This window comes from Muscardinus avellanarius, assembly GCF_963383645.1.
Source record: "Muscardinus avellanarius genome assembly, chromosome: 2".
Classification (NCBI taxonomy): Eukaryota; Metazoa; Chordata; class Mammalia; order Rodentia; family Gliridae; genus Muscardinus; species Muscardinus avellanarius.
In genome coordinates this window covers 47,252,296-47,266,844 of record NC_137787.1, presented here as the reverse complement: position 1 = coordinate 47,266,844, position 14,549 = coordinate 47,252,296, and the positions used below count along the sequence as shown (strand labels likewise).

Below are 14,549 nucleotides of genomic sequence, written 5' to 3'. Positions count from 1 at the left end.
GACTCAGGAGGCAGTTAGAATATATGGTATATGTATGTATTTTTTAAAGCAGTACTGAGAATTGATCCTAGGGGCATTCTACCACTACACCCCCAGCCCTATTTTTTTTAATTATTATTTTGAAACAGGGTCTAAGTTGTGGAGGGTGTAAGTAGCTGAGGCTGGCTGCAAACCTGCAACTCCCTTGTCTCAGCGTCACAAGTACTGGGATTGCAAGCAGGTGCCACCATGCCCAGCTATTACGTACCATTGTAATGGACAAAAAAATATGCAGGGATCTGTATCAGGTTTTCTTAACTAGTAGGTCAGAGTTGCCCTTCGTTTTTCTTCACTATATTCCAGCGCTGGAGGAGTTTGTCATTATAAATAGGAGCGGCCTGGTAGAGCCACATGGTGCCCAGAGTTGAGCCCACACAAGCTGAAGAAGTGCCTGCTTGGATCTTTTCTCCACCTGGAGGACCTGGTAATGAGGTGACATAGTCACACCTGACTTAAGAAATGTCATCACATGATTCCAACTTCAAAGTCCTAAAGGACTGTTGGCATTTTTAGATTATACTAAATATATATAAGTATATTATACCAAGTAAAATTATATTAAGTAAAATCTTAAGATAGGAATAACTTGATGTTTGTAGGTCTAGGGGACAATCTAGAGAGACAAGGAAAGGAAATGATGTGGAACCCCTTCTCTGTTCTGAGGCAGTTCTAGGTAGTGTAGACACAGGACCTCAGTTTTTATTATGGCTGTCTGAGGTGGAGCCCTGTTTACATGTAAAACCATATCACCCAGCTCCGCTTAGGTTTATCAGCATCTCAGACATGGTCTGTTCACTGAGCAGTGTTATTTTCTCTGCCTCTTCAGTGAGACATTTGGGACCCACATGTGACTGTCTCACTGAGCTGGCCCTGTTGGGAGCAGCTGCATGCTGCCGGTGCGCCCTCCGAGTCGGAGGATGAAAGCAGCGACTTGGTTTCTAAGGGCCTTGCTGTGGTGACCTCTACATTGATTGAAATTTCTGTATTTTCTTAGCTTCTGCTTTTTTGGTGAAAGGGAAAGAACAATTTAAACTGAGTCCATTTTTGCTTGTTTAGTGTCTGTCGCTTGATCCTATTATAAATCTAGAGTCTGAGTTAGGCTCAGTATTCCCAGTACAAACATCTCCTTTAATGTCCAATTTTCATGGACCCCACCAGAAAGAAAATATACCTTTAAGACCCAGTATAAGAGAATAATGACAAACATGCTATCAGGAACTACATTTTTTATTTATTTTTATTTACTTCTTTTATTTTTGCGGTACTGGGGTTGGAGCCCCAGGGCATTCTACCTCCAAGCTACACCCCCAGCCCTATGTTTTTATTCTTTATTTTGAAGCACGGTCTCACTGAGTTGCAAAGGGCCTAAGTAGCTGAGGCTGTGTGCAGACCGCAATCCCCGTTTCAGCCTCCTAATTGCTGGGATTACAAGGGTGCACCACCACACCCAATTCAGGAATTACATTTTTTATTTAATGGACTCATGTTTTCAATGAATTGACATTTTATTAATCATATTTACATTCAAACTGATACTGTATAAATGCATATTCATCAAGACTTTTTTAAGACTATAACACGGGCCAGGGATGTAGCTTAGTAGTGGAGTACTTGCCTAGCATGGGCAAGGCCTTGGGTTTAATCTCTACCGAAAAACAGACAGACACAAAATTACTAAGCGTGGTTTTTATTGTACAGAGAACTGCATTAATCCAAGGCAGGACCCATTTTAAGTCATAACTTGAAATGAAGGCATCTCAGAAACCTGTTGCTGTAAATGCTTAGAAAATGCTATAAAACATGGCAACACTCAAACAACCTGTTGGTCTAGTATTTCAGATAGACTTTTTAGCAGCCTGCTTATTTACACAAAATTTTAGAAATTATTTTAGAATTTTGTGTTTGTGCCATGCTCATGTCCAAGTTATGTTGGTTTTTAAATTTATTTACTACAGTGCTTTTTTGTGTATGTGCTATCTTCCCTGCCTCTTCCCAAAGAGCTGGCTCCTGATGGACAGAGGATCACAGCTCCAACATGAGCTGTAAAGCATGGGCTGCAGTGAGCCACATCTTCTCTCTGAAGGACCCAAAAGAAGGCCCAGTGGTTGACCCCTTCTTGAGGGAGAGCCGGGCAAGGCCATCAGCCTGACATTCTTCACCTACTTAGTGCTTTGAGGCTTCACAGTAGCATAGAGGAAAACATCAGGAAAAAGAGACTCTCTTTTCCTCATGTATGTGTCTGTACACTGGGATTCAGGGAAGAGAGGGAGGAAAAGGCATCATTAGATGTTATCTTTGGCTGGCCAAACACTTAGCCATCTCGGTGAATATGGCAGAAATAAAACAAAGATCCTCTCCTCTGGGCATCTACCTAGTAAGTTTTTCATCTCATTTTCTCTCCTCTTTATTTTGTTAAATACGTGTGTGTGTGTGTGTGTGTGTGTGTGTGTGTGTGTGTGTGTGTGTGTGTGTGTGTGTGGTACTGGGGTTCCTGGAAGCCCTTCTACCTTCGAGCTGTACTCCCAGACCTATTTTATATTTTTATTTGAAAACAGTGTCTCTTAAGCCAGTGCGGCTGGCTTCGAACCTGTGTGATCCTCCTGTCTCCACCTCCCAAGCGTGGGGATTACAAGAGTGTGCCACCACACCCAGCTATGTTAACTGCATTTGGAAAGCAAGTTCTGATTGACCTAGGTCCTGGACATACAGAAGGTCTGTGGTACAGAACACCGGCTGGTTGTGTGGTCAAGATGCTCTCACTCATAGCTCTTTTACTTAGGATTCTGTTAAGATATAAGTGATGTTGACAGCTATCTTTTGTAATACACTGAGGATTAAATCAGAGCATTCTATCTCTTAAACATTTTAAACCCCTAGGCTGTTTTTTCTATAAATATACTTTTATTGGTGCATTGTAGTCTCACATCATAATGAAATTCAGAGTGATAGAGACATACACGCACACATCACTCAGTGAACTTCTCCCTCCCCACTCCCTCTTTATTTTTGAAAAAGGGTCTTACTAGGTTGCTGAGAGTCTAGCTAAATTGCTAAAACTGGCATTGAACCTGCAATCCCCTGTCTCAGCTCCCCGGATACTGGGATTATAGGCATGTGCCATTACACCCAGCTAAAAATTACATTTTTAAAATATTTTATATTTATGTAATTGGCCAGTTAAAAATAACCCCAACACCCTCCCAAATTTCCTTAGTTAATGTATCATGCCTTCAACTGATAGCCATAGTAATTTCTCAACCTGATAGATGAATAAAATAGTCTAAATATTAACTCAGGATAGCTGATCACACCTGCTGCCCCAAGGCCATTCATATAATCTGTTAACGTACTGACTTGCATTAATGTTTAAACATTGTAGAAACTATTTCCTCACTCTGAATCAACTATTTTATTAGGGGAGACTGAAATTATACAAAGCTAATTTGTTCTTTGTGTATAAGCATGGTTATAAAGGCCTTAAGTGTCTATCAAATATCTAAGCAGTTGTAATTATAAACAGTAGATGCTGTGAATAAGCCCACCCATCCCCTTTTGCCTCTGATATGAAGATCATACTTATTTTTGTACATGCTAGACAAGCTATCTACTACTGAACTACACCCTAAGCTCAGATCACACTTTTTTATTCATGATAAATCTTAAGAGGATTTTGTGGGATAGAAACTACAGAGCTAAACTCTGATTAAGCTAATACATATGTGGGGTAGTTTACTAATCCCATTCTATTAGGGCAATTGCATCTCCTTTCAGAATGTGACAAGCAATCCCATTAGATAGTTTGTTAGTGGAGCAGTTGACTACCTAGTGACATGAATATATCAGTGTCATTTTACCCAAGACAGAACAGGCCAGCATTGCCTGATAGCCCTAGGGTAGTGACTGCAGAGCTGTTTGGGGGCTTGGGAAGCTCTGGGCCATAATGTTCCTGCTGATCGTTTAGGCACCAGGTCAAGGATGGAGCAGTGAGAAGTGACAAGAGACCTGGGAAGGAGCTATATTGGTCTTCACTGGTAGAAATTAATTGAAGAGCCAGGAAAGTTCTATAATTTCAAAAAGAGGAAAATGTTTAATACTATGATTGGAGAAAGTACTGTTGTAACAACTGTTATTCCAGGAAGATTCTGGGGTTAAGACTGGGAGTTCCCTGCTCGGCTGGCCATGTGAATACTCTGGCCAATTTCCTCTGCAAGGCAAACCAGTCAGACATATTTGCTTATTTCATCTATTAGTTGGAAAGAGATAGTAACCATAAATTAGTAAACTAACTGCAGGAGTCCTCTATGCTTAACAGAAGCAACCAGCTACAGGTTAGTAAATATTCTGCTATCTAGGTATTATGAGGTCCTATAGACAATCTAGAAATGCAGTCAAATTAAGCAAGAGTGTAGTAGGGCGTGGAATAATCTTGCTAAGTTTGGTTTTTTGGATAAACTCTTTGACTTACTCATATATACTGGTGTGTATCAATCTCTTTATTACTTCAAATTTTGGCAGTTGTAAACAAAACTGCAATGGACATTTGAATACAAGTTTTATGTGAGCATAAATTATTATTTCTCTAGGGTAAATATCTAGGAGCAAGTTTGCTGGGTGGTAGGGTAAGTGGTTGTTGGAACATTTTAAGAAATTGCCAAAACATTTGCACGAGTGGCTGTGCTGCCAGCAGTGTATGAGTTCCAATTATCCTGTTTGTATACTTGCTCTTAAACGTACTGTACCTATTCTAATAGTTATATAATGGTATCTCGTCATGGTTTTTAATTTGCATTTCTTCTAATGGCTGAAGATTTGACTACCTAGCATCCTTACTGTGCATCTTCCATGTACTTATTTGCCATCCACAGGTGGTCTTGGGTGAAATATTTGTCCATACCCTTTGTCCATTTTTAGAATTTAGTTCTTTGTACCACAAAGTTTTGATATCTATATATTCCAATTTTGTTCACCAGCTTGTATAAAAATGTCAATTTTATTAGATCTTTTATAAGAAATTACTGGTTCCAAGGCTTTGTCAAATTCTTCTCTAATTTATATTATTTCCTTCTGCTTATTTTGGGTTTAATTAGCTTTTATTTTTTAGCTTAAGGTGAAAGCTTAAATAACTAAAACTTGCTTTTTTCTATTATGAACATTTAAGTCACATTTTTTCTTCTAAGCTTTAATGAGGCATTTCAAAATTCTAACACTTTTAAGGGTTTCATTTAATTCAAAATATAATTTCACTTGTGATTTCTTGTTGCTTCATGAGTTATTTGAAAATGTTTAGTTTTAAGATATTTGGGGCTTTCATAGCTATTTTACTACCATTTATTTCTATTTTAATTCTAGGATAAAGATACACTCTGATTCATGCCTTTGGAATCTGTTGAGATCGTTGTGTACTCAGTCTATCCTCGTGAATGCGCCATGACACTTGATAGGAATATATTAGTTGCTGAGTTAATGTTGGTTAACTCAAGTTGGATCAGAATATTGTTCAAAACATGTATTCCATAATTTATATTTGAATAGTCTATCAGTTACTAGCAGAGCATCTACAAGTATGTAGGTTTCTCCCTTTCAGTTTTCAGTCCTTCATGTAATTTGAAACTATTAGTCGCATTATATTTTTAAGCTATTAGTCATATATACATTTTTGTTTAAAGTGTCTCTCTTATTGATAGCATATATGTTTTTCTGTGGGTTTTTTTTTTTTTTTTTTTTTTTTTGCGAGTCTGGGGATGGAACCCAGGGGCATTCGACCTCCAAGCTACAGCCTCTGCCCTATTTTTATTCTTTATTTTTTGAAACAGGGCCTCAATAAGTAGCTGAAGCTGTCTGCCAACCATGATCCTCCTGTCTCAGCCTCCCAAATGCTGGGATTACAAGTGTGCGCCACCACGCCCGATTATATGGTTTTGTGTGTGTGTGTGTGTGTGTGTGTGTGTGTGTGTGTGTGTTTTGTTTTGTTTTGCGGGTCTGGGGATGGAACCCAGGGGCATTTGACCTCCGAGCTACACCCCCTGCCCAATTTTTTATTATTCTTTTTTTTCTTTCTTTCTTTTTTTTTTTTTTTTGGTGGTACTGGGGTTCCTGGAAGCCCGTCTATCTCCGGACTACACTCCCAGACCTATTTTATTTTTGGAAACAGGGTCTCCTAAGCCAGCACGGCTGGCTTCGAACCTGCACGATCCTCCTGTCTCTGCCTCCCAAGCACGGGGATTACAAGCGTGCGCCACCACGCCCGGCCTTATTATTTATTTTGAAACTGGGTCTCACTGAGTTGCAGAGAGCCTCACTAAGTTGCTGAGACTGTCCCCGAACCGTGATCCTCCTGGTCTCAGCCTCCCGAATGCTGGGATTACAAGCGTGCGCCACCACGCCCGGCTCTATAGGTTATTTTTTAAAAGGTGACTGTTTAGTCCTAGGTTCACAAAAACACTGAGCAGGAAGCACAGAGTTCTCCTGTGCTCCCTGTTAACATGACTGTAAACCACTCTGCCTCCAACATTGTCCACACCCCATACCAGAGTGGCACAGTTATAACTGATGAACCTACACTGACACATCATAGGCACCCAAAGTCCATACTTTATATTAGGTTTCACTCGTGGTTTTGTACAGTTCATGGGTCTTGACAAATGTATGACAAATATATAATGGTGTGTGTTCATCATGATAGCATCATGTAGCTTCATGGCCTCCAAAATCTTCTGTGCTGATCCTAGCCATTCTACCTCCTGGTTCTGCCTTTTCCAGAATGTCATATAGTTGGAATCATACAGTATGTCGTCCTTTCAGATTGGCTTTTTTCTTGCCTTGATAACACCTCTTTGTAATGCTGAATACTATTCCATTGTCTAGATGTACCAGTTTATTCATTCACCAACTGGAGGACATCTTGGTTGCTTCTAAGTTTTGGCAATTATGAATATAGACATTGGTGTGTAGGTTTCTATGTGGACTAAGTTTTCAACTCATTTGAGCAAATACCAAGCAGTGCAACTGCTGAATCATGTAGTGAGAGTATATCTAGTTATATGAGAAACTGCCAACTGTCTTCAAAAGTGACGGAACCTTTTTGCATCTTATCTTCACCAGTAACGAATGGGGATTCTGTTGTTTTTTGTGTGTGTGGTACTGGGGATGGAACCCAGGGGCCTTCTACCTCCAGGCTACACTCCCAGACCTAGGAAACACGGTCTCTTAAGCCAGCTGAGGCTGGCTTTGAACCTGAGTGATCCTCCTGTCTCAGCCTCCCAAGCGCAGGGATTATAAGCGTGAACCACCAACACCCGGCAGCACTCACTATTTTGGATTTTCTCTATCCTAACAGGCTGTAGTGCCATCTTGTTAGTAGCATAAGATATGCTTACTTGCCATCTGTATAGTCCCCAGTAAGGAGTCTATTCAGATCTTTTCCCCATTTTTAATCAGGTTTTCATATTCTTGAGTTTTAATATATTCTCTCTGTATTCTGGATAACAATTCCATATCAAATATACTTATACATATACTTAAGTATATTTAAAAGCATAAAGTTAACTGCTTTATATTTCTAATACGTTCTTTTAAATTCTGAATAAAAGAAAGCTGGCTCATCTGAGGGTCTGTTTCTAATAGTTGCCTTCTTCATTGTACATCATATTTTCTTGCATTTATGCATGACTGCTGGTTTTTGTTAACGTGATGGTGCATATACTACATTGTATGGAATCTGGATTGTGGCATTTTCTTTAAGTGGCATTGACATTGAATTCTATCTTTGTTAGAGTGGGACTATTTCTCGTTGTACTTAGCCTAACATAGACCATGGCTGACTGCCCTATTTTTGCAAATCAAGGTTTACTGGAACATAGCTGTACCTACTTATTTATATATTGTCTGTGGCTATTTTTGTGCTACCATAGCAGAGATGAGTAGCTGTGACATTCACTGTATGTGTCTGAATCTATACATGCTGCTAAAGCAAAGTGTCACATACTGTGGTATAAAGCTGGAAGTCCAGTCAGTCACACAGCATCTTGTGAAAGCCTGCTTCCTGGTTCATAGTGCCTTCCTGTTGTCTCCTCACACCACAGCTCTCTGGGGTCTCTTTTATAAGGGTGCTAATACTCCACTTCCAATTACCATCGCATTGGGGATTAGGTTTCAACATATGAATAGGGGTGCATAGCTATTCAGTCTGTATTAGGATGGCTTAAAAGCCTGTCCACTATTACCTAGCTAAGAAAACTTTTGAGCTGGGCATGATGGCACATACTTATAATCTAGTACTTGGAGGTTCAGGCAGGAAGACTGTATGTTTGAGGCCAGGCTCAGCAATTTGTTGAGCCCCTCAGCAACTTGGCAAGATCTTGTTTCAAAATAAAAACATAAAGTAGGACTGGAGATGTAGCTCAGAGTTAGAAGGCCCCTGGGTTCAATCCCTAGTACAAAAGAGGAGAAAGAAAAAGAAAACCTTTGGCAACCCCTGTTCTAGGCTATGCTCGTGACTCGTAATTAATGCCTGACGTGTTCACTAAGTTCTCTCCCCTCTGGCTGGTCAGCGACTCCAAGGATCCCCAGTACTTGCTTTATGACTTCTGGTATCACTGCCCAACTCTTCAGTTCCAGAGCTGGGGTCCTTTATCAGGTCTTCACTCCTTATCCTGCACAAGCACATTCCAGCCCTTACCCTTGTCAATCCTTCAGATTTCTGCCTCCCCATGGCACTCTTCTCACAGGCTCCCTCTTGCCGCCCCAGCTCAGCAGAACTGTCACTCTCCTCGGGCTCAGTTTCCCTGTGATACTGCTGATAAATGCCAAGTAAAAACCCCAGGATGCTCAACTGTGGAGTTTAAATCTTGTCTCCTTTTTCTCAGGGATCACAGTACTGTGTTGTGTCTCCTTCAATGCCCCAAAGTACCTACTCATGTATTTTGTCCAGGTTTAATGCTGTTAGTGGTGAGACGTCAAATCACTGAATCACACCTTATTTTGTATTATATGACTTCAAAATGAAAACTCTCCTCTTTTGACAGATAATCAGAACACGTGACGAGTGGTGAAAGAGAACGTTGATTACTGAAGAGACCTGCAGAGAGAAAGCACTAATCAACATCGCCTGGACAGACCTACGCTGTTTTCTGAATATGCTGCTCAAGTGATCTTTGCCACCATTTACCCTCTGCCCAGTCGGAGCACTTCCACAGCATGGGCTGCATGAAATCAAAGCAAACTTTCCCATTTCCTACCACATTCGAGACTGCAAAGCAATGTGAGAGTGAAGAAAGCTTTATGCCAGAAGAGAGAGCTCTACCTAGGGTGGCTTCTCCAGTTCAGGTCCAAGAGGAGGTGAAGGAACCCCCAGAGGCCGTTAATGTGGTGGCGGACTATGCACAGAGCCTGTCCCAGAAGATCTTGCAAGATGCCCTGCAGCAGTGGGCGAGTAACAACATCAAGTACTACGACATCCCGTACATCGAGAGCGAGGGCCTCGACACTGTAGGGTGACGGCACTGTTGAACTGTGGGTAGTTGGTGCTAGTTTAAATACATGAAGCAAAATCAAAAAATCGTGTGAATAAGTACAGATTAACTCCATCTGGATGTAAAAACATGTCTATGATAATGTCACTAGTAATGGGAATACCTGGGATGAGATTTTCTTTTTTGGTGGTACTGGGAATTGAACCGGGAGGAATTCTACCTCTTAGCTACAGTCCCAGATTGATTTTTATTTATTTGAAAACAGGGTCTCACTTGATTGCTGAGAGCCTCACTAAATTGCTAAGGCTGTCCTTGAACCTGTGATCCTCCAGTCTCAGCCTCCCAAGTACTGGGATTACAAGGGCGCGCCACCATGCCTGGTGAGATGTGTTTTAGGCAGTTCCTTAACAGCTGTTTCTATCTGTGTGTCTTGGATTTTGGTAATGAAAGGGCTGAATGTTCTGTGACACCCAGTAACCTGCTGTGTGTCATGCCACTTTCTTCTTGAGACAGTAATGACATCACCAAAGAAAGTGCTGAAGAATTGAAAATGCCCCAATCCTACATAGTTATTTTAAAGGAGTGACTTTAAAATATTTCTGTTAATCTATACCAAAAAAAAAAAAAAAAAAAGCCCAGACATGAAAAAGATTTTCCTCAAAATACCTTGACAAGGGAAAGGCTCTTGATCCACAATGGGTCGTTTGTCAAACTATTTGTGTGAAGGACCCCCACTTGCTGACACCTGTGACCTAGGATTCTTCTTGTTCATAATATATTTATTTTTGTAGATTAAAAAAACAACTACCACCTTGAACCTCAGGGCCCTACAGCTGTTACTGAATGATTTATTTAGTCTTTGTATATAAGGCCATCTTTAAAAGACAATTTATAGAAGCCATGAAATTACTGTTTATTGCATTGAGTTAAAATGTCCTTAAATTCCTTTTTAAACAGAAATCTAGTAAGTCTTAAAAATAACAGAAGCCTAGTATGCAAGGTAGAAAGTGAAACTTGGCGTCAGTGTTGACTGTGTGTGGAGTTTACTGTCCAGAGACGGAGATGCTGGTACTGGGGCACTTGGTCCCAGGCAATCACCATGCAGGTTACCGCGGGACCAGGTGACACATGAGGATGAATAGTTGTACTACAAAACAAGGTAGAACTCTCCTCCAAGGGGAACACTCATGTACTGTTACTTAGTACACATGCCCATAGGGTATTTTTAGCCATATATTATTTTCATAAATTAGGCTTTTCCTTTTTTACTATCAAAGCATACACAGTTTTTTGTTTTTTTTAAGAATTAAATACTGCTTGAAGATAGGTGGTAGCAGAAGATTTGGGAAAAGGGGAAGGAAGATACATAGAAGACAGATTTGTAAGAAAAAATGGAACTAAGTTTTTAAAATTATGTAGAGTTCTGCTTCATCAATATTTGCTATACACTGAGTTTAACTGAATAAGAAACTGTTTAAGCCCATGCATGAAAGACCTAAAATCTACATAATTTTATATTTTGGAACTGGGGATTGTACTCGGGGGCATTCTACCTCTGAGCTACACCCCTAGCCCAATTTTCTATTTTGAAATGGTTTCACTAAGTTGCTGAGGCTGGCCTCAAACCTGTGATCTTCCTGTCTCAGCCACCCAAATACTGGGATTATGGGCATGTACTACCACACCCGGTTATTGGATCCTTTTATTAAGATATAATACACCAGCCAGATATGTTGGTGTATGACTATAATCCCAGCACCCAGGAGGCTGAGATAGAAGAATCCCAAGTTTAAGGCCAGCCAAAGCAACTTAGTGACACCCTGTTTCGTAATAAAAGAGCTGGGGGTATAATTCATAGGTAGAATGCCACTGGTTCAATCCTCAGTATCAAAAATAAAAACACTAGTATCAGTGAAATCTAAAAAAAAGTCAAAGAAAGCTTGTGACCTCTTTCATGGGATAAATATGTATTTGGCAGGCAGAAAAGGTACTTCTAATTTTAACAACACTTTGAAACTCACAGTCAAATAGAATGAATGAGCCAGGAAAAAGATAATTGACATAAGCAATGTCTTATCTTTTGGTTGCTTTTGGATACCTGAACATTCAACTTTAATTTTACTGAGCCCCAGGATTTAAAGTATTGCATTTTATTTGCAGTCTAGCAACTTATATAATGGGGAAAGAATTGCTCCTCTTCACACAACGATTTAAAGTCATAAGGCTAAGGGCAGAAAGCATTCTCTAAGTACAAAACATATTTCTAGCTCATGAAGGGAAGTTTAGACTTTTGAATTTATACGAATGACTCAGACAACAGCCTAGATGATGTTTTCCATCTACCTCGGAATGCCTTTGCAGCAAGACCATTTGGTACCAAAAGATGTAATGAGGTATATAAAACGATCTAGACTGTGGTGAGAACACAAAGCCACGTAAAGCAGCGTGCCACATTAAACTTTTCAGTATATAGAGGGACACGGACTAGTGTTGTTTGGCTATATTATGGGCCCCTATTTCCCAAGGGAATAATGGGATATCTGTTAAATCCATATCTAGCTATAAAATAACCTTTGTTGTCACCCTCTCTCTCTCTCAGCAACTCTGGTGGTACAGTTTTATCACCACTTACTACCCCTTGCCCTGCATCATATTTCAATAGAGTATTATACATACATACATACAAACATACATACATACATACATATATACATATACATACATACATATATATATATATATATATGTAGTATTTTCCCAGAGACTTAGCTTTGAAATGTATGCTGTATTATATGTCAACCCATGAACAAGAAACAACAAAGCTTACATAATCCGAGTTAATGGATGAACTGGGTGGGAGGAGACGAAAGCTGAACAAACGACATTTATGGTGCCTGTGACAGATATCAGGATGCAATTTGGCCTTGACAATGAGAACAGCTTTGATAAGACAGTAAGACATCTCTCATACCTTTATATCGCAACATTGGCTTTACTTCATTTGAAGGTCTTTCATGGAAAATAATAGCAAAACCTCTGTACGAGAATAGAGACCTATAAAGTAGAATACTGAAAATGATTAGCTACTGGAAAGGGACACATGTAGAGCAGTAGCTGAGGGCGGGGAAGCTCTGCCCGCACAGGGAAGGGCCTCCACGTGCCAGGTGTGAACAGAGGTCGTCGGAGGAACAGACACGCCAATTCCTTATTCGCGAAGACGCCTCCTTGCTGCCTTCCCAGTTGTCTCGTGCTGTTAACCTTGCAGTGACATGCTTTCGATGCTACAGTGCTCTACTTTCAGCTGCCTTATCAGTTCTCTGCAAATTTCCTATGGTTATTAGTATTTAAAGCACAACTTTGAAGGGAACAAAAATAATTATCGTCTTAGTCCTAAAGGAATATTTTGTGTCAGACTGCCTTAATTAAAAATAAACGCACTGAAATAGCATGAAACTCACATATCCTACTCCGTATCATTGGCATTTGATGAGCTGAGGTGGGCATATACATTTGTATTACACATTTTTAGAAAGCAAACACACAAAGTGATGTCAAGAAACTAATTTAAAAACAAAGTACTGGGGTTAGTGATACATACCGTAATCCCGGCTATACAGGAAGCTAAGGGAGGAAGATCAAAAGTTAGAGGCCAGCCTGGGCAATTTATCAAGACCCTGTCTCAAAACAAAAAGGGATGGGGATGTAGTTAGTGGTGGAGCACTTGCCTAGCATTCCCTAGTTTTCACTCCCAATAGCACCGCCAAAAAAAGATTCTAGTAAATATACTGTTTAATCAAATGCCCTTATCAGTGACCACATAAGCCATGTTTTCCTTGAACCATGAGCATTGGCTCAAAAATACTACCTGCATCTTAATTTACAAAAATTAAGTTTTGTTAGCAAATTATCCTATCTGTAAGAGTTAGCTATTAAGTGGTATATTTTTTCCAAATATTTTTGTGAATACTTTTTTTGTAACTGTACAATAAAAGTTCAGTTGCAATTAGTGGTGAGTTTTAATTTAATTAAAGCAAATTCTTTTCAACATTGTATACTTTCTAGTTTTTTAACTCGAGACATTTTCTGTATTTTTAGCAAGTGTAAAGTGGCTACAAATCCATTTATAATTTCCTTAATCCTTCAGGTCCAATATAGGAGCTTTAAGAATCTAAATGTAAACATGTCCACTATCATGGCACTTTTATTCCAGATTTAGTCCTGAAAATTTCAGAAGAACCCTTCATGTCAAATAGGTCAAGAACCGAGCAGTACCTCCTGGCTGTGCCCGCCTCTCTATGAGGATGCCGCGGCCACGCCCTCTGCTGTCCTCAGTTTTGCTTTTTGTTCTTGCACATCTGAAATTGTTTTAGTTTCTGAGAGGTTGAGATAAAGGAAAAACTAGAACAAGCTGCAAAATGAGTGTAAACTGACCTTTAAAAATTATTCTTGCCTACCTAGAACTTTTAAGTCCCTAATCTAGAACACCTTGCAGTTTCTTATGTTAAAAAACATGTATTTTGTCAACAGTACCGAGTATTGAAGATACTCATACTTTAAACTGTTATCACACAAAAGTTTAAATTACAATGAGCAAAGTGTATCTCAGAGACTGGAATTTCTTAATTCCTGATTCTGTGCCAAATTAACTGTTACTAAGCACTGCTTCCTAAATACTGTAAGTGAACAGCTATATTTAGTAACAGGAAACACTGCACTTATTTCACTAGGGGAAGGTATTCTGATTCCTACTTAGGGAAGGCCACGGCTGAGTTAAGATACTGAAGAGAGAATTTCACAAAACCTTTTTCTCTTTGCCAGAGATATGTGTGTGTGTGTGGTACTGGGAATTTAACCCAGGTGGTTCTACCTCCAAGCTATACCTCCAGCCCTATTTTTTATTCTTTACTTTGAACCGAGGTCTCACTGAGTTACAGAGGACCTCACTAAGTAGCTGAGGCTGGCTGCAAACCTACGATCCTCCTGTCTCAGCTTCCCAAATGCTGGAATTACAAGTATGCACCACCATGCACAGCTTCTTTG

General features: G+C 39.8%; 1 protein-coding gene across 1 annotated transcript; it reads left to right on the top strand.

Annotated features, from left to right (window-relative positions):
- Positions 1-9,234: 9,234 nt before the first annotated feature.
- LOC308279786 (small membrane A-kinase anchor protein) lies at positions 9,235-9,534 on the top strand (the record flags this gene model as incomplete). Its single annotated transcript, XM_080719955.1, has 1 exon — positions 9,235-9,534. One exon carries the CDS (start codon positions 9,235-9,237, stop codon positions 9,532-9,534), a length of 300 nt encoding a protein of 99 aa, XP_080576081.1.
- Positions 9,535-14,549: the final 5,015 nt, after the last annotated feature.